The sequence below is a fragment of the Plectropomus leopardus genome, chromosome 20 (assembly GCF_026936395.1).
Source record: "Plectropomus leopardus strain MGB_pleo_1.0 chromosome 20, ASM2693639v1, whole genome shotgun sequence".
In the NCBI taxonomy this organism is placed as follows: domain Eukaryota; kingdom Metazoa; phylum Chordata; class Actinopteri; order Perciformes; family Serranidae; genus Plectropomus; species Plectropomus leopardus.
The window spans coordinates 2,646,790-2,665,825 of NC_142195.1; the positions used below are offsets into that span (position 1 = coordinate 2,646,790).

A 19,036-nucleotide genomic window follows, 5' to 3' on the forward strand; every position below is an offset into this window, starting at 1 on the left:
GCTGAGATGGAAATTCAGAGATTAAACAAGGATACACAGTCTTGCCAAAATGAGTCGGTGCATTAATGTGTAACATATTATACAAACTGTTTCAACAGGATATATATTATTTGATTAATCATATTCTGTAGGAATATGTAACATATAAGCACAATATGAAAAACCCAAAAATAGCTCTTAAAATAAAGTTTTGACACAGGGCCCCTCTACAAGACACAGCTATTAAAATGACCTACAACTGCAGGAATACACTGACATTGTATTTTAGAGATGAGAAGTCTGTAACAACTTTGCAAATAATCTAATTTCTAAAACCAAATGACATGCAGTAGATGTGGGGCTTTTAGGGTTGAGTGCCATTAATATTTTTAAACTGTTTTCCACTTAACCAATGTCATCTATGGTCATCAAATCAAAATATTCATGTACATCCATATATGAAATAATCGATCACTAAATAAAATAATAATAATAATGAAAAAAATTACATAAATAAAAAATACACAGGTAATTTTTAATTGTATCTTTAAATGATCTGGTTATATGTAAACTTTGTAAAGCACTTTTGAGTGCCTGTGCACTGTGACAGAGCTGTGAGGTAGCACTGCTCGGACAGTATGTTAGGGGTTTGTTGCACTCTATTGGCAAACATTCTCTAATAGATTTTAAATAAAATAAAATAAAATAAAATAAAATAAAATAAAATAAAATAAAATAAAATAAAACAAAATAAAATAAAAATAAGAAATTGACAAACAGTGCAACTGAGACTATTGGCCTCTGTATCTAAATATATTTGTGAACATTCTCTAATAGATTATAAATCAATAAAATTAAATTAAATTAAATTTAATAAGATTAAATTAAACTAAAAATAAGAAATTGACAAACACTGCCACTGAGGCTATTGGCCTCTGTATCTAAATATATTCGTGAACATTCTCTAATTAATTATAAATTGCTAAAAAATAAAAAATAAAATAAAATAAAACTAAGCTAAGCTAAACTAAACTAAACTAAACTAAACTAAACTAAACTAAACTAAAATTAAATAAAATAAGAAAAAAAAAAGAAATTAACCAACAGTGCAATGGAGGCTTTTGCCCCCGTATCTAAATATATTGGTGAACATTCTCTAATAGATTTGAAATTAATAAAATTAAATAAAATTAAATAGAAATGAAACAATGAAAGTCAAAGTCAAAGTCAAAGTCAAAGTCAAAGTCAGCTTTATTGTCAGTTCTGCAGTATGTACAAGACAGAGGATTGAAATTACATTACTCTCAACTCTCTGTGACAGAGAGTAGACATAAATATAAAACTGTACAATTCAAACAATGACACATTAAAAATAGACAATGCAAAGGGGGGCAGAGCAGGGAGAGATTTCAGCGTCGGGGGTGGGGGGGTGCAGAGCAGGAGAGGGGGGTGGGCAGAGCAGGGATAGAGTTCAGCATCCTGACAGCCTGGTGGACAAAGCTGTCCCGCAGTCTGCTGCTCCTGGCCCGCAGGCTCTGCGGTCTCCTCCCTGATGGCAGCAGGCTGAAGAGGCTGTGTGACGGGTGGGTGGGGTCACTCACAATGCCAAGGGCTTTGCGGGTGAGACGAGAGGTGTAGAGGTCTTGGAGGGAGGGGAGAGAAGCACCGCCGATCTTCTCAGCTGCTCTCACGATGCGCTGGAGGTTCTTCCTGCAGGACGTGGAGCAGGCGCCGTACCACACGGTGATGCTGCTGGTCAGGACGCTCTCGATGGTGCCTCTGTAGAAGGTGTGCATGATGGGGGCCGGGGTTCTAGCTTTCCTCAGTTTGCGGAGGAAGTAGAGACGCTGGTTCGCTTCTCAAAGGAAATGATATGAAATGAAATTTAAGGCCATGTTCTAAATATATTAGTGAACATTCTCTAATGGATTTAAAATTAATAAATAAAGTAAAATAAAACAAAAACAAAAACAAAACAAAATAAATGATCAATAAAATAAAATAAGAAATGGACAAACAGTGCAACTGTGGTTTTTGGGCCCTCTGTATCTGGGGTCCAGGACAGCTACCTACTCTGCGAGGTTGGCACTTGAGCACCTGACAGTCATATGCCAACTGCCATCTCCAGATAACAAGCACATGAAAGGTCTGCTGTTGCTCAGGATCACCAACACCCGGGCCCACTGACTCACATGTTGCGTTTCTCTGTGTCATCACGGCAGTCTGTTACTGTGTCAATAGTGAGTCCAGCCTGAGTTCAGGTGTACAAAGCTCAAAGCTCACCTTGTGAGGCTTTCTGAGGTCATTCAGATTGAGATGGTGAGTTTGTTGCTCTTCATAAGTTCTCATTATTTTAAAAACTTAACAGCTTTTAGCAATATCTACCAAACTTTATATGAGAGAAGAAGTCAAATGAAGATGCAAGACTACAGGTAAAACACCTAGAAATAAAACTCGGTTAACACGCACACACACACACACACACACACACACACACACACACACAAAAAAAAAAAAAAAAAAAAAAACAGCTCAATGTTTTTTTTAGTACTGAAAGACAAAAAACAGAACACTGAAAAAACAACATGAGACAAGAACAGTGAAAACAGGTCAATTTCCACAAGGGTTTAGGATGTTGATTTGGTCCATTTGAATTGAATAGCAAAGCTTCCATTCTAACTTACAACAGATTCAGAGGGGATTGTGGCCTCATTTAACTCTATCACTCTTAATGCTAAAGGCTAAATCTACACCCCAGAGAAATCACCAGACATGAATGCTGTTTCCTTTCAGCTGCCAAGGCCTGAAGTGTTATATAGTTTTCTAACAGTCTTCACCTGGCTTCTGAGGATCTTCTAACCTCTACCTTCTTGTATGTATTTAATACAGGTAGCTGATTTTTTTTATTTAAAGCAATTTAAGCAATTTATAACTGAGAGAAGGCAGTTGTGTCTCCCTCTGGCCAATGCTGTTATCTGCTGTATACAGCTGAACATGCTGGACCCCCTCCTTTAGCCTTCGACAGCTACAGTCACACTTTCACATGTGCAGCTAGTTAGTAAGTGACATAAATAAAAACTAATCAATATTTTAGTGCAAACAGAACACAAATGAATAACAAAAAAACACGAGTGTCGACTCACCGGAGACAAACTCAGACACTGTGTTTTATGGCTCAGTGCCATATCTACTATTAAGGACACTGAGGTTATGACCTTTCATGGATTTTTTTCCCGTATTACAATAAAAAATAAAAGTAAAAATAATATAAACATGTTTTTTAGGCCAAAAATGGTGCCAAAAACATAAACAAAACAAAAACCAAACAAAACAAACAAACAAAAAACAACAACCTGCAAATGCCATGTGGGACACAGTGCAAAAATAAATAAATAATTAAAATAATAAGAAGATAAAAATTTGATTAGATTTCTCATAGTCTCTTATTCCTGTTAGCAATAAATACAATAAATATAAAACATAATCACAATTAAAAATGATTGCTATTAATTTTCTTGTTGTTGTTATTATTGGTATTATAATTTTATTTTAGTTTTTAAGGGATAGGAGGGTGTGGGGGGTATGGGAGGCGTGACAGAAAGCTTACCTAGGGCACCCAATGTGCTAGGTCCACTGGGAAATAAAACGTACACAAATAGTAAGTGAACACCTAACTGAACAAACAAAATATGAGGAATTAAAATAATTAAAATTTGTGAACTCAATACTTCTAAAAAAGTAGCCACAGCCACAAGTGGACATATTTTGGGCTCATTTTTATGCTGTTTGTTCTAACTTTTTGCTGTTTTCTTTTTAGTCTGTTTGTTCTTTTATGTAAAACTTTTTTACTGTTTTGTTTAGGACTCCTTTTGCAAATAGGAATATTCATAGTGAATTAAAGGTTAAATAACAATGAAAATAAATAAGGGACCTATGTTTACACATAACAGTAGGGGAATGGCTGTGGTATGACTTTATGGTTTTTTATTGGTGTTCTTGCTTGTTTTAATATCATAACCTTCCCTGGAACTACAAAGATTGTTCCTTGAGCCTCCCTGAGTGACTGAGGGAAAATGCATAAATCTCCCTCCGCCACAAATAACTGTAATTCACTGCTCTGGCTATTGTAAACGCTGTGATTTGGGAGATTTTTTGAGAAAAAAATGCCTTTAAAACCCACTTGTGCTTACGAAGGTATTTAAAATAAAATCAAAATACATTTAAATTTGAGTATCTCTTCCCTAAGCCAAATCAAAAAGTATAACTCCCTACTCAGTTCTTAGGAAAAAAATGTCTAAAGTGCTGCTCCGTTTTAAATTCTTCTCTCACAAATCGCAAACAGCCCCTAAATAAAACTTAACCCCAAAATGAAATGAATGGCCTTTTCTAGTTAAATTTGCCTGTTATTTCTCCAGTCTCTCATGTGTCAGTGAACGCAGCACGAGCTGCAGGGGGCAGCGGCCAAAACAAAACGTCACCGCTCCGCAGCCAATCACAGGAAACGCTACGTTGCGTACGTACAAAGAGGGTTCGTTCCAGGTTGCGTGTACGTGCAGAGTGGACAGAGCTCGCTTGTGTTGTCGTTTATTCTCCACATGTGTGTTAACTCGTGTTTAAACATGTTTCGGACCTGAGGAGTGTGATTCGGTCTCAGCTGGGTTCGTGGTTGGAGTAAACCCAGCCGGAAGTGTCATATGAAGGACTACTCGCGTGCGCCCTGTGAGCAAACTGCTAGCTACATTTAGCTTTGTGAGCTCAGCTGGTCAGGCTGTCTTTTAACCTTACCAAATACGGTTAGTATGGTTACTAACTCTCGTTAAATAGCGAGTAAGTTGTTTTGATACTTGCTCAAGGAAACACTCGAGTTGGAAAGTAATATTTTGAAGTTTTAAACGGGTCCCTAACAGTTAGGGAAGAGCTTAGGGGACCTGGTGACCGTCCTTGGCAGCTGGGTGTGTGACTTTTGTGAATGGACATTAACTTCATGTGGACAAGGAACTGACATATGTCCCAGAATGTCTGCTGCATAACAATATAACCCTCGTTCAACACCCCGGACATGTAATTAAGTTGATGGTTTCACTTGTAAGAATGACTCGCCGTTCAGTGGTGAACTTTGTGTGTGTTGGGAATCGAGCCGTCAGCCTGCTGTTTGGGAGCTCAGCTCGGCCCCTCCACACTTCAGCATGCAACACCTCATCTCAGCCCAAAGCTGGATTCAAACCGGAGAAAGTCGCCGTGGTTACAAAGACGACTCGATATGAGTTTGAACAGCAGCGGTATCGCTATGCAGGACTCTCTGAGGAGGACTTGAAGCAGCTGGTAAGTGTGGCTTTCACTTTCAGGCGTGACCCTGACTAGGGTTGCATCTGAAGGAGATATTTATAGTATGACATATCAGAAAATATCGCGGTTTCACGGTATTCGGTGTTATAGAAATAGTATTATAATCATTAACAATGACCTTTCAAGAAATGAAATCAGAAGTTTTGGGGAGATTGAACAAACCTTTTAATTCTATGATTGAAACTCGAAACAACTTCCTTTAACACTTTGAAACCTAAGCAAATTGGCTTTGTTTCTTTCAAAAACATTGGAAAAGGTTTCAAGTAAGAGCTAATAAATAGTAATAAATAGTATTATAATTTGATTTCCATGTTTTTTTGGGAAATTATTTGTATTATAATGTTTTGGGTTTTATTTATTTAGCAGAAATAGACAGATAACAAATCATTAAATATGCCCACTTTCCTCTACTCATTCAAGCCTACCCTCCACAACCCCCCTATACCTTGTGGTATGAGTAATTAAAGAAAATGATAACAATAATAGTCACCATCAACATAAGAATTATGATTATAATAATTTAACATTCATTCATGTATAATAATAATAATTTAACATTCTTGTGTGTATAAGAGACAAAACACCTTAAAGAAAAAAACAAATGATGAAGAAAACAAATTTAAAAACAACAACAACGTTTTCTTGACATGATTTGATTGACATTTTGATTACTTATCATTAAAAAAGGTTTCAAAGGTTTAAATGCATCTGAATGCAGCACAAGAAAACTGATGTTGTTCCAGGCTTTAAGGGGTTAATGTTTAAATTTAAAAAAGCTAAAATAAAAGTAAGACTCTCCCTCCAGTTACATTTTCTTTCAATACCACAGAAATGTACACAAATTGATAACCGCCATTTATCATACCACAGTGTATCTTGAAGCTGGTATACAGCTGCTGCCCTACTTGTGACTTCCCAAGCAAAACAAACACTTTCTTGTCTGTGTTTTGCAGCTTGCTATGAAGGGCTCCAGCTACAGCGGCCTGCTGGAAAGACACAACATCCACACTAACAATGTGGAACACATCGTGAAGAGTCTGTGGTAAGATGTGACCCATTACAGGAACATTATCTCAGTCACATTTCCAAGAAGCTGATAAGGAAGATTTTGTTTTTTTTCTGTAGCAGGGAAAGACTCATAAAAGACTGTTTTATGGTTATATGTTTGCAGGAAACAAGGCATTGATGTACGAGTTGTGAAAAGAGGAGAATATGATGAAGAAGTCGTTCGATGGGCAGATGCCATCATCTCTGCTGGAGGTAGGACTTTTATGATCTGGTCATTTGGCCTCTGACATTAAGGCTTCGAAACCTGGATCAAACAAAATTATCTCTTGCTGCATTCATGTGCCTTTCAATGCGTTCAGCTGCCTTTCACAAGCTATTTAACCCTTCCTTTCAAAAACATTGGGAATAGAAGGTAATGACCAACTTAGCAAGAAGTTTTCCTCAAATTGGGATTTTTGTTTTTTTTTTTTTTAATTGGAGGGGGTATCATTAGAAAATTATCAGAAATAGAGAAAATGTCCAGGAAATTTTATTTGTAATTCTTATAATTATATATTTAAATTTCTGTTATAGGAAAAAAACATAAATATTTCATTTTCAGAACCTTTGGGGTCCTTTTCTTGTTTGTTTTTCTACTTTATTTATTTATTGCTTATTTTCAAGTAATTTTCTTCTTACTTTTTACAAATTTCTAGGTAATTTATAGGCCACGCTTGTTAAGTTGCTCATCGCCTTCTTCCAATGTTTTTGAATAAAATCAAACCAATCAGGTTTCAAAGAGTTAAATGCAATATATAGGAAGTACCTGCCATTCATTCCAGGGAAGTCAAAATTTGTGGCTAATGGTGAATAGCTATTCATTTTTGTTGCATAAACAAACTCTGTTTTTAAGAATCTTCCTTGAATACCAATTTTTGTTGATGTAGAGAATGGGCAGGACTTTAACTTATTCAACTCAGGGGGCAAAAAGTCACGTGAACAAAGGCTTCGGACAACAATACAAGTTCTCTAACTGCAGTTTGTTTTGTTAGGTGATGGGACAATGCTACTTGTTGCCAGCAAGGTTTTAAGCAAAGATAAACCAGTTGTTGGAGTGAACACAGACCCTGAGAGGTAAAACACTGGACAGCACTTTTTGGGAGGGGCTGGGGTTGTTAAATGTGTAAAGAATAGTCATAACTGATATACTCTGAAAGACAAAGTAGTGGAGAAATAAGTTTGGAAGTTTGTCCACAAGCACATAACATTTCATGTCATTACTCCACATTGTTAGTATTTAACAGCCCTCTCAGACTCAGCTGAGTTCTTTACATTTCTCTCTTTCAACCACAGGTCAGAGGGTCACCTGTGCCTGCCTGTGCGATACACTCGTGCCTTCCCAGAGGCACTGGAGAAACTCTGTCGTGGTGAGTTCAGGTGCGTATTTACCCACAAACAATCCCACAAAAAAATCCTTGCACTGTGACTTTATGTCAGTCAGCATGCTGCCCTGTCCTACTTTGTTTTTGCTTTTAATGAAAAAAATTTAAAAAATTATTTGTATTTCAAAGGGATCACATACAGTTTTGTTAGCATTTGATGCTCTGTACCAGATTATATTTTAGAGCATATTCACACCTGCAGTCCCTCGGCAGGTCAGAGCAAACACACAGCACAATGACATGATAATATAAAGTTGTAAAAGAAGACAGAGAGAAAAAAGAGACGCACTTCAATTCAGTCATCATACCGAGCTCATTATTGACAACCTACGAGTGAGTGTCTTTGGTAGTGTCTCAAGTGCCAATACGTCTGTCTGTAAACTGGTAAACAGCTCTGTGCTTGTAGTTCCAGACAAATTTAAACCTGTTTTGTCTAGAGAAAGTCACAAGGTGTCTAATACCCCTCCACTGTGTCCTCACAACCTGTGGGATATCTTAAATCCAGTTAGTGTGTCTGTATGATTGACCTCTCTGCTACTAGAGGTCACTGTATCTGAGATTTATTCTAAGGCTGCTGCCCAGGACTTTTTAATTGAAGTTTAGTCACAGTGTTCAGTAAAAGTCCCTGTCAGAATCTATGTGGTGGTTTTTAGGTCAAATTCCAGTTTAGATTAATACCCAGATTAGGGGTGTTGCAACATTTTGGTGAATGATCCAGTGCCTCTTAAATCATTTTAGTTTATGTTCTCACTTTGTCTCCCTCCCCCAATGCCATATAGGAATCTATCTATTAACTGTAATTGATATTTTTGTATGATTTTGAACAGCGAAGCTAAACCATGTACTGCTGTGGATGTATTTTAGCCACCCAAAAAGAAAAAAAAAATACAATATTAGGACTTCCTCCACCGTCACCTTGTTTGTTGTCAGAAACTATTGACTCTGCCCTTTATTACCATCTATTGGCTGTATCTATGCCAACATCAAGAATGTATAGAAGTATGAGGACAGAGACGTTTACAATGTTTGAAACGGACGCATCTGTTTTTATACGTAAAGGGAGTATTAATGAGCCTTAAAACTGTAATTCTTTTTTTTTTTTTAGGTCACAAAAAACTAACCGATTGAGGCAATGCTTGCTTAGTGCCATTTCAATTTATGTATTTGCCATGGGGGTTTTCTACCTAGAAGTCACTGTAAACGAAATTGTAATTCAGTCTATTTCTATGTCTGTAATTTAGTGAAAGAGCTGTCATGCTGCATTTACTATGGTCTTCAGATTATAACTGTCCAATATTAAAAAATGACCCACTGGTTTAGAGTCAGTCTAATGTTGCTCTGTCCCTGTGCTGTGTTCAGGTGGCTGTGGCGTCAGAGGATCCGTGTACATCTCGAGGGCACAGGAATCAACCCCACCCCCGTGGACCTGCACGAACAGCAACTGAGCCTGGAGCAGCACAGCCAGGCTCACCGTATAACCACTGTGGACGGCCGGCAGAGTACGACTCCAGCACCCATCATGTGCACTTGTCTCAGTCCGGACTGAGAATCACCTCCAATTAGGAACTTGATCATTATGTATTTGTCATTTGATGTTTTTTGCTCTCACTGTTCTTCAACTAACTATGTGACATTTCTCAGGGACAGGAACACTACCTGAGAGCTTCTCCAAGTCTAGCCTCCTCCCTGTCAGAAGCCTGAATGAAATCTTCATCGGAGAGTCTCTGTCCTCCAGGTATCTCTGTCATCCCAACCAATGCACGTTAACTCCATCTAATCGTGGTGTGCCTATGTCCACATGCATGCTGTAACCCTCATTAATCTCCAGCCCCCCATCACCATCACCCTGCTCGTCTCCACCACTCATCGGGGGAATCTCTGTCCACCACAGGATGAAGTTAAACTCCTTCAAACCCCATGTTAACCTCTTGCTTCATAGGGCCTCCTATTACGAAATCTCTGTGGATGACGGCCCGTGGGAGAAGCAGAAGAGTTCAGGACTCAGCATTTGCACAGGGACAGGATCCAAAGCCTGGTAAATATAACTATACTCTACTTTCAGTTTAACATTTCACCACTGCCTAATCCTCATCCACTGTGTATTTGAGAGAGTTGAAGTTGGGATGTGGCTCATGGTCAACATAAGACCTAAGAGACAGCTAATCTGACAGCTCTCTGAATAAGAATTCAAAACTTCTGAAGGAGCTAAAACTCCCTATCAACAGGCCTACACACTCTTTAGTCTGCTTTAAAGCAATCAGTAAACATGAATAAGAGCCAAGAACCGCCACACATGTTGAGCCAGTCAGTCATTTCAAGGCTTGAGGCATATTTGCGTTACAGCAGGAAAAAAACAGGTCTTGGTCAGCACAGTATTTAATACTACAGAGCTCCCAGTGGCCAACGTGTCCCCGTTTTCCAACCAAAATAAGCATGTGCACGCAGATACTTTACAGCATATGACATCCCTCTGCCCTTAGACCCTCACATCACCTAAGGAAAAACTCCAGAAAAAGAAGCCCTGTGACGGGGTAAAAAAAGGGAAGAAACCTCAGGATGAGCGGCAGAGGATGACAAGGGATCCCTCTTCCAGGATGGACAGATGTGCAATAGATATCATAAATAACAATTGAATTACAATTATGACAAAAAGGAAAGAGAAGGAGAGAGGGGAAGAGAGGGGGAGAGATGCACAGCAATAATGGAAACAGACGCATGTTATATTACAATAACGATAGATGTAAATTGCACTCATGGCTCATAATAATGGCAGTAGAAGGTTGCGTCAAGCACGAACACAGGCGTAGCTTCAGACAGGACCACAGCAATAGCAAAACCAAGACCATGATTAGGGCGAGCTCGGCATACAGTATCAGTGCAGCCAAAGCACGAGCATGACCCAAGGCCGGGTCACAGCACCAGTGCAGCTATCACCACGATCAGGCACAGGCAAGATTGCAGCCAGGTTCCAGGAAAACTAGGAATTAAGGGAGCAGGAGTGCTCCGAAGAGGCAACGGAGTTAGCGAAATGGAGTAAACACACAAGTGTTTTCAGATAGTGGGAGCAAGAGAAGGAAAAAGGAGCTCAGTGTATCAGAGGAAGTCCCCTGGCAGATTAAACCTATGTCAGCCTAACTATGGGCTGGTCCAGGCAACCTGAGCCAGCCCTAATTATAAACTTTATCAGGAGGAAGGTCTTAAGCCTACCCTTAAAAGTTGAAACGGTGTCTGCCTCCCTGACCGAAACTGGAAGATGGTTCCATAGGAGAGGAGCAGGTAACTTAAGGCTCTGGTTCCTATCCTACTTTTGGAAACTTTGGGAACCACAAGTAACCCTGCATTTTCAGAGCGCAGTGATCTTGAGGGTCGGTAAGGAACTATGAGTTGCGACAGATAGGATGGAGCCTGACCATTTAGAGCTTTGCAAGTAAGGAGGAGGATTTTAAATTCAATCCAGGATTTCACAGCGAGCCAGTGCAAAGAAGCTAAAACAGGAGAAATATGGTCCCTTTTCTTGGTTCCCATTAGAACACGTGCAGCAGCGTTCTGCACCAGTTGGAGAGACCTAAGAGATTTATTGGGGCAACCGAATAAAAGGGAGTTACAGTTATCCAGTCTAGCGGTGACAAATGCATGTACTAATTTTTCAGCATCTGTTTGGGACAGGATATGTCTAATTTTTGTGATGTTACGCAAGTGAAAGAAAGCCGTCCTTGAAGTTTGTTTTATATGGGAGGCAAAAGATAGATCTTGATCAAATATAACTCTAAGTTTCCTTACAGTTGTGCTTGAGGCCAAGGTAATGCCATCTAGAGAAATTACATCGTTAGAAAAGGAGTTTCTGAGGTGTTTGGGGCCAAGAACAATAACTTCAGTTTTGTATGAATTCAACATCAAGAAATTACAGCTTATCCAGGCTTTAACGTCCATAAGACATGTTTGAAGTCTAGATAGCTGATCAGTTTCACCTGGTTTCATAGATAGATACAGTTGCATATCATCAGCAAAACAATGGAAATTTACAGAGTGATTTCTAATTATGTTGCCTAGAGGAAGCATATATAAAGTAATTTGTAGTAATTGTACTTATTCCCATTGCATAAAAATGCCAAATGTTAGTGGGTTTTTGTGCAGTGGGAAAGAGGCTTTAGCTACCATAACAATGTTGCTTGCGGTAGATTGCTTTGAATCAGTGAATCGAACAATTTTCTTGTAACAAATCTGGTAACTGCATTTGTATGCCAGTGTTTTACTAAGTGAATACCTTTTCTTCTGTTCCTGATATGGGGCCATTTTGTTATTTCCCACACATTAATTTATTTTGGTTGCCCACCATGATCAAAACATTTGCCACTACAAATTGATTTTGTATTGTTTGGGCTAGACCATTTGTTAGGAGTTCTATTGGAATATATATGCAGTTGAGTTGTTCATTGCTTCACACTCTCAGAGTGCAGAGTGTACTCTGGGCACAGACAGAGAAGCAGACTGCCAGGCGCAGTAAAAGTTGAAACTTTCATTTCGCGGGATCTATGCTTGCTTTCTCCGTAGCAGCTGCTCCTGTCATCCATTGATCTGATCAGATCAGCCCTCGACTAAAACTCACCAAAGTGCTGCCGAGGAAAAATAGAACTCATGAAGAGTTCTGCCTACCCCCCAAAACATTGGAATACAGAGAGAGGACACAGAATAGTAGAAAAGAGACACAAACGCAAGATTTAAGAGAAAAAAAAGAGACAAATTTGTTAACCCCGTGACCCTCCCATCATCAGCTACCGCAACACACAGATTGTACTTGTAATTCTGTTGGAAACACTGTTACAGTTCTGAAAATTCAGAGACAGAAGTCTTTACTTTTCATCCATCTTTTAGCTCAAGCAGTGGTCACAGAATTTGCTGTTCAACAAGTTTAACCTAAATACACAAAGGCTGATAATGTAAAAAAACGCCTTTAGAGCAGCACAGAACATTTAAATAGGGCCAAACCAAGCCTGTGGGAAAACAGCAGTATCAGTCCTCACTAGAAATGTTTTGGTGGGACTTGAGTGAAATTTCTTGTCTTGTTTTCACCAATTATGATGATAAAGGAAATCATTGAAATTTTTGAAAATGCGCTCAATTACTTTCTTGCTGAGAGTCAGATGAGATGATTAATACCACTTGTGCCTGTCTGCTCTGTGGTGTTTTTCTCTCCTGGTGTCCACAGGTCATATAACATCAACAAACTGGCTGAACAAGCTGTGGAAGAGGTGCTCAAAATCGGTATGTACACATGCAGGTCTTGATGTCTGAAGTATGTCTCCAAATACTTCACCTGACTTCACTGACAAATGTCTTTTTTCAGGAAAGTCTCAAACAGGGCTTGATATCCCACTTAATCGGGACTTCATTGAAAAGGGTGAGTCGATAATCTTCTTTTTTAAGTTCTGGACTTGAACATCTTAAACCTTTGATACTTGAGCAAGTTAGCTTGATTTCTTCAAAGGCATAACGAGGTCGATGAGCATTTAAAAAAAAATAAACAAGAAATTAGTAAAAAGTTATTAGAAAATCACCAGAAAATTAGAAAAAAATGAAAAAAATAAACCCAAACAAAACACAAGAAAATGAATTTAAGAAAAAAAAGCATTTTTTTCCGTGACATAATTTTATATATATAATTAAGAGAATTATAGTTTTATTTTCCCTCGTCTTTTTTTGTATCTAATGATCCCCCAATTTTCAGATCATTTCCTTGTTACCTTTTACTCATATTTTTTTGCAGATTGTGGGACATTTCTTGAAAAGTTGGTTATTATGATTTTCTTTCATGTTTTTAATTTTCTCAGGTGTCAAAGGTTTAAATGCTAGTGAAAACTGATGTTGTTTCAGGTGTTTCAGGGTTAAGGCACTGTTTTTATGTGATGAGGTTTTTGTGTGTTCAGTCACTGATGAGTACAACGAGTCTCTGGTGTTCAGTCCGGACGCGAGACGATTGCTCTACAGCATCAGGGAGCCCATCGTCAACAGAGTGTTCTCCAGCAGCCAGCAGAGAGGCTTCGCCAGCAAGTCAGTGCATGTCCCTCATTCTCAGAACAAAAGCTAAATCAGAACCGACACTGTACAGAAGCTCTAGAGCTGTTTGAATCTAATCTAATGATCCCTGTGCTGCGTCAGGGTGTCTGTCCGCTCGCGGTGCTGGGATGCCTGCATGGTAGTCGACGGCGGGACTTCATTCGAGTTTAACGACGGTGCCATCGCTACAGTCAGCATGAGCGAGGAGGATCAGCTGCGGACGGTCATTCTTGAAAACTGAGTCCAGCACACACAAAACTTTACTGGTTTCTCTCAAGCCAACTGTTCAAAGGCACGTGGTCAAAGGGAAGTACCACTTTTTAGCCTTAGCCTACAGTGTTGAATATTTTTATACCTTGAAAGAAAGGTATGATTGTTACTATTGTTTTATTGAATTTTTACATTATTTCCAATCACATTTTTTTTTTCTTTTTATTGTCCATCCCAATATGCCCAGTTAAAAACGGGTTATAATCCTCTGGATTATAATGGCAATAATCCATTCTGTAGATGTTATGTCGAGTAGGCTTGGGCGGTATGTAATATTTCATACCTTCCTGAAGTTTCACTACTTTCTCGCAGGTTTTAGACTAATAACTACACAGTAGAAATCCACAAAATGTGAAGAAAAGTAATATTCTCACACATATTTTCCTTATTAAACAGAGAAATACACCTGCATAATTTTTTAATCTAACTTTCTCTCACTCACGGAAGACTAATGAGGTTTAATTGTCTCATTAACTCAAAACACTTAAAACACACTTCAGTCAAAGTCAACAGAAACAAAATAAACCTCACCCAAATTGTTACTTTTGTTAGTTATCTAGTTCATAAGTTCACTGTTTCAACAATCACCAGCTCTGGTTTAGTAGAAATAAATTCTTAATTCACCAGGTCAGATGTAAAAAACATGCTGTTATTCCTCATATTCGCTCTCTGCCTGCTGACCACCAGCTGTTTACAGTCCTGTAACCTCTCCCTCCACCACTAGGTGTGGCTGTGTCTTTCAAATAGAGAGAGAAGCACCTGTATTTATGACGGTATTAAAAACATAACTTCAGGATTTCTTTATAACCTGGTATACCTTAATACCGTGACACCGCCCAAGCCTAATGTCGAGCAACATCTAAAGCATGTTACTGTTGAGTGTCCTTCACTGCATCCGAACAACAGAGAGCAAGAGATGGAAGGTCAGGTAGGATAATTGGGTGTAACACAATAGAATTTTGTTCATAAAAAACAGATGTTTAAATTTGTGTCTGCCTCAGATTAGATTTAGTAATGTGCTTTCACACATTGATTAATGACTTTTGAAAGATTAGTTCCAGATTTTTTTCCTAATTTTATTGTCAACAAATCCCAATTACTCAGACTCTTACTACTGTCTGACTGCACCACCTGTGTCTGTCACTTAGTCCAAAGTCCACTGGTTACTACTGAAGGCATAAATCTTTAAAAACTGTATGGTTCTACACAACTTAATATTACGTCAGTTGAATCAAATTTGGTTGTTCAATACGAATATTTGAGTATTTGTTCCTTTTGTTTCCATATAGAGTTTGAACAAGGTTCGGCAGGACTTTCAGGGTGATGGCAACGCTCATTGAATAGTAAAAAAGCCCTCAGGAAAAAAAGCCCTAAAGTTAACTCTCTGAGCTAATGCGTGCTAACTATGCTAATGATGGATCGGAAATTTGCAACCTTTTTTAGCCGACAGTGGATATCTAACAAAAGCCAGAGACTTTAGTGAATCGAGTTGCTATTCAGTGTTTTCCCACAGAAATTGGAATCCAATAAATACAATGAATAACCAAATTATATATGTATTCCAACAGGATTCCTAATAAATGGTTAAGCTCTGAAAATATTAAATCAATTAGCGATGGCCGATGTTTTGATTTTGATGGGCCGCCGCAAATGTGCAAGAAACCCTGTTGTGATCAACGGCAACAGCCAGGGCTCAAAAATGAAGCCAGTGCGTAAGTGCCAAAACCTGTAGTTCCTCTAATGGCCGGTTGAGGCTGACTGAAAAAGGGAGTCAATCCCCATAGGTTAAAATGTCCAACTTTAAAGCAGATATAAATGTGTTCACAGCCTCATACAAGAAATGTTTTTGGTGTAAGTAGCTAATTTTTCCATTCATGACATTACAGGGTTGAATTTTTTTTAAATCACCCAACCTTTTACATTTTGTTAAGGCTTAAAGTCACGCATAATTTAGGGCATGGTATTTTAACTGTCCTCGGCTTCTCAGTCAGATCAACCCCTTGCTCCTCCAAAGCTCCAGCCTTTCCCCTAAATATGGTCTGGCTCCAAAAATTCAGATGGCGATGGCAGAAATGCCATTGGTTTTTGGGCTTCAAAACAGCAGTCCACAAACCAATGGGTGACATCACAGTGGTTACGCCCATAATATATACACATGCAGGCTGTGAGCTGTAAATGCATCACTTCTTAGCAGAGGACAGAAAATCATGTTTTCTTGGAGCCCAACTTTGCAAAACCTCTCTTACTCAAAGAAGCTTCCTCAGTCTCACTTAGACTCAACCTAGCTCTGGGTCTGCAGCTGCCTGCACCCCTCACTGACATCTTCAGTGAGCTCAGAGCAGCTTTAAAGCGAGGAGCATTGATTCTGCAGCTAGTACACTACACACTCCCTAAACAAAACTCAGTCTGATGATTAAAATATTTTTGCAAAATAGGGGGCAGTCCTAGAACACAGCTGACAAATATTTAATTCAGTTTTAAAAACGATTCAGCATTTTCCCAGAACAGTCGTTCACTGATATTTTTCAGTGATCAGTCATCAAGTGCAACAGTTTGACTCACTAATGTGTTTTTAATCATTTTTTGACACCAACTGAGCTCTGTGGCTGAGGAAGAAGATATATTAGGCTTTGATACACACACTAAATTTGTTAGTAGATACCTTGAGTGTTACTTTGCAAATGGGATTTGTTGACAAAAAGAAAAATATAGAATATTACCAAACATTAAAGTGCAGTCTGGCTTGTATAAAGGTTTATCTATATGGTTAAATGAAAGCACAGTGGCTGTTTGTTACGGCTGGTTTGTTGACTAAAGATATTTTTGGAACATAGCATCTATTTTTTTTCTAGCTGTTTGGAGCTAAGAATTATGTCAGGAGAGGAAAGAATTAAGTGCACTAAAAACAGAACTCCATGCTTAGAGGGGTGTTTTGCTCTATGTTTTAGGTCAAAAGTATGTCTTGTAATCTCTCACAAGACCAGATTGTTTTGCTTTGGAAGTGCTACTGAAACAGCAGCATGGGCCTGAAGCAGACAGGCTGTATAAAAATCCAGAGTTTAAACCCCATTGGATGCTAAGTGATCCAAAAACAAATATTTTTATCCAGAAAGCTGCCTGATTAAATGCTTGAAAATGCTGTATGGTGATGCTGAAAATATAAAAAGGACACAGTTTGACCAACACAGTGGCGTAGTCTTAAAGATTTTAGATATTCAACACAAATCTAGCAGGTCTCCTGTAATTCCACTTGATGAGTAAAACCTTGTTGGTGCACCTTGTAACACTTCCCTGCTCGTAATCTGAACCAGAAAGTGCTCATTTTGAGGACTTGTTTGTAAAACATAAATAAATAAACCAACAGGAGATTGTAATCTGCAGCGTGCCAAAGGCAGGGGTCCTCATGAATTTAATGTGTCAGTATGTGTTTTGTTTCTGAATCTGATAAAATGGTATGAAAAGGAAATGCTTGTGTGTGCTTATTATAATGCACTTCTACTTGTGTGCAAAGAGTAGACTAAAAGGGTTAGTTCACCCCCCCCAAAAAAGTGTTGGTGTGGCTCTGGTGGTATCTGGTCATGCAGAGAGCTGTAGTTTGAGATATCTGCCTCTTAAGACAGTTTTTGTTGGGCTTGAAGGCCGTCTACGCACTTTAACTATAACCATTATATGGCTTTAAAATAACATTGCAATATTTTCAGGCTGTGTCGCGATACACAATATACTGCTTATCCCGTTATTTTAAAATCGCCTCTAAATTACTGTAAAATACTTAAATGCAAAATTATTAAATAAACTACCATTACAAATAAAGCAGCTACTTCCATAAAATAAAGTTACATAATCTACTGTTATAATAAAGTTTAATAAAATACTGTTATAATGTTAAAGTGAAGTATAAATTTAAATAAAGTACTGTTATAATGAAATAAAGCAGAACCCATTGTGCTTTTATTTTGAAGGACCCAGTTTATTTGGTGATAAAGTGATTCTGGCATGTTAAAGGTTGTTCCTAAATCCCAACTGAAAGAGATTTGCTGCAATGAAGAAGCGATATTGTAACCACTCCTAAAACTTGATTTTGTAAAATAAAATGTTCCTGAAATGTTCTGATGACACCCAACCTGAACATTTTAAATTTAGAGGATTTGGATCCAAATTCAAAAGTCGTTATGCAGCTCATACATCATCATATTAAAGCGATGTTTTTTAACCAACACTGGGAGCTAATTTCTTTCAACATCCTCTCCTGACAGCGTTCAACAGCTCCATCTACTGGCCAGAATCTGCTACAGTCAGGGAGACGAATCAACTGTTGATGACTAAATTTACAGGACTGAAAGCAAAAAGAAAACCAAACAGCAAAATAGATGTTTCTCAACATAAAAGCACAGTGTAAGGATCTATGATGGATGTGACGTCTAAATAAGCGTTTCAAACAATGTCGTTTGCCACTGTCATTGTCGATATAGTTGTAACACAGACTCAGCAATCCACTTGTGTTGGAGCAACTTTGTAAAGCTGTCTAGAGCCAGAGATTCAGTTAAATTTCGTGGTGTGGACGGCCATTTATTTCTTCAGAGGAGGTAGTTCCAGTGTTGAGATTTGTTAATCATTCAGTTCCAATGGACATATTGATCGTGTTAACAGATGTTACTATTGATTTTTTTCAGTGAAATTCCTTTCACCTCCGTTGAATGGTTGTGGAGACAGAAATCTCTAACAGATATTTTACAGTTTCTCAATTGCTGAGAGATTTCTTGAAATTATGGTCCATTTCTCAAAATTCTTAACACAAATGCAAATCTGCACACTCATTTTCACAATTTCAAAAGCAAACTCTCTACTTAAAAACCACGTGACATGATACGACAACATAACCGCCACACATTCCAAATACTCCTAAAAACCTGTCACGGCTACAAACTCTGTAACGGTGCAAATATTCTCTTTTGGGA

The 19,036-nt window shown here is 38.4% G+C and overlaps 1 protein-coding gene across 4 annotated transcripts; it reads left to right on the top strand.

Moving 5' to 3' along the window:
• Positions 1-4,503: 4,503 nt before the first annotated feature.
• nadk2 (NAD kinase 2, mitochondrial) lies at positions 4,504-17,544 on the top strand. Of its 4 annotated transcripts, none has more exons than XM_088070937.1 (12): positions 4,504-5,301; positions 6,279-6,367; positions 6,497-6,585; positions 7,365-7,446; positions 7,666-7,749; positions 9,114-9,277; positions 9,396-9,489; positions 9,646-9,789; positions 12,961-13,016; positions 13,099-13,152; positions 13,679-13,802; positions 13,911-17,544. In XM_088070937.1, exons 1-12 carry the CDS (start codon positions 5,053-5,055, stop codon positions 14,047-14,049), a joined length of 1,368 nt encoding a protein of 455 aa, XP_087927063.1. In that variant the 5' UTR covers positions 4,504-5,052; the 3' UTR covers positions 14,050-17,544. The 4 variants fall into 4 exon arrangements, with proteins under 4 accessions (XP_087927063.1, XP_087927062.1, XP_042365205.1 ...); XM_088070936.1 differs by having other exon boundaries at positions 9,114-9,253; positions 9,583-9,789; XM_042509271.2 differs by having other exon boundaries at positions 9,114-9,253.
• Positions 17,545-19,036: the final 1,492 nt, after the last annotated feature.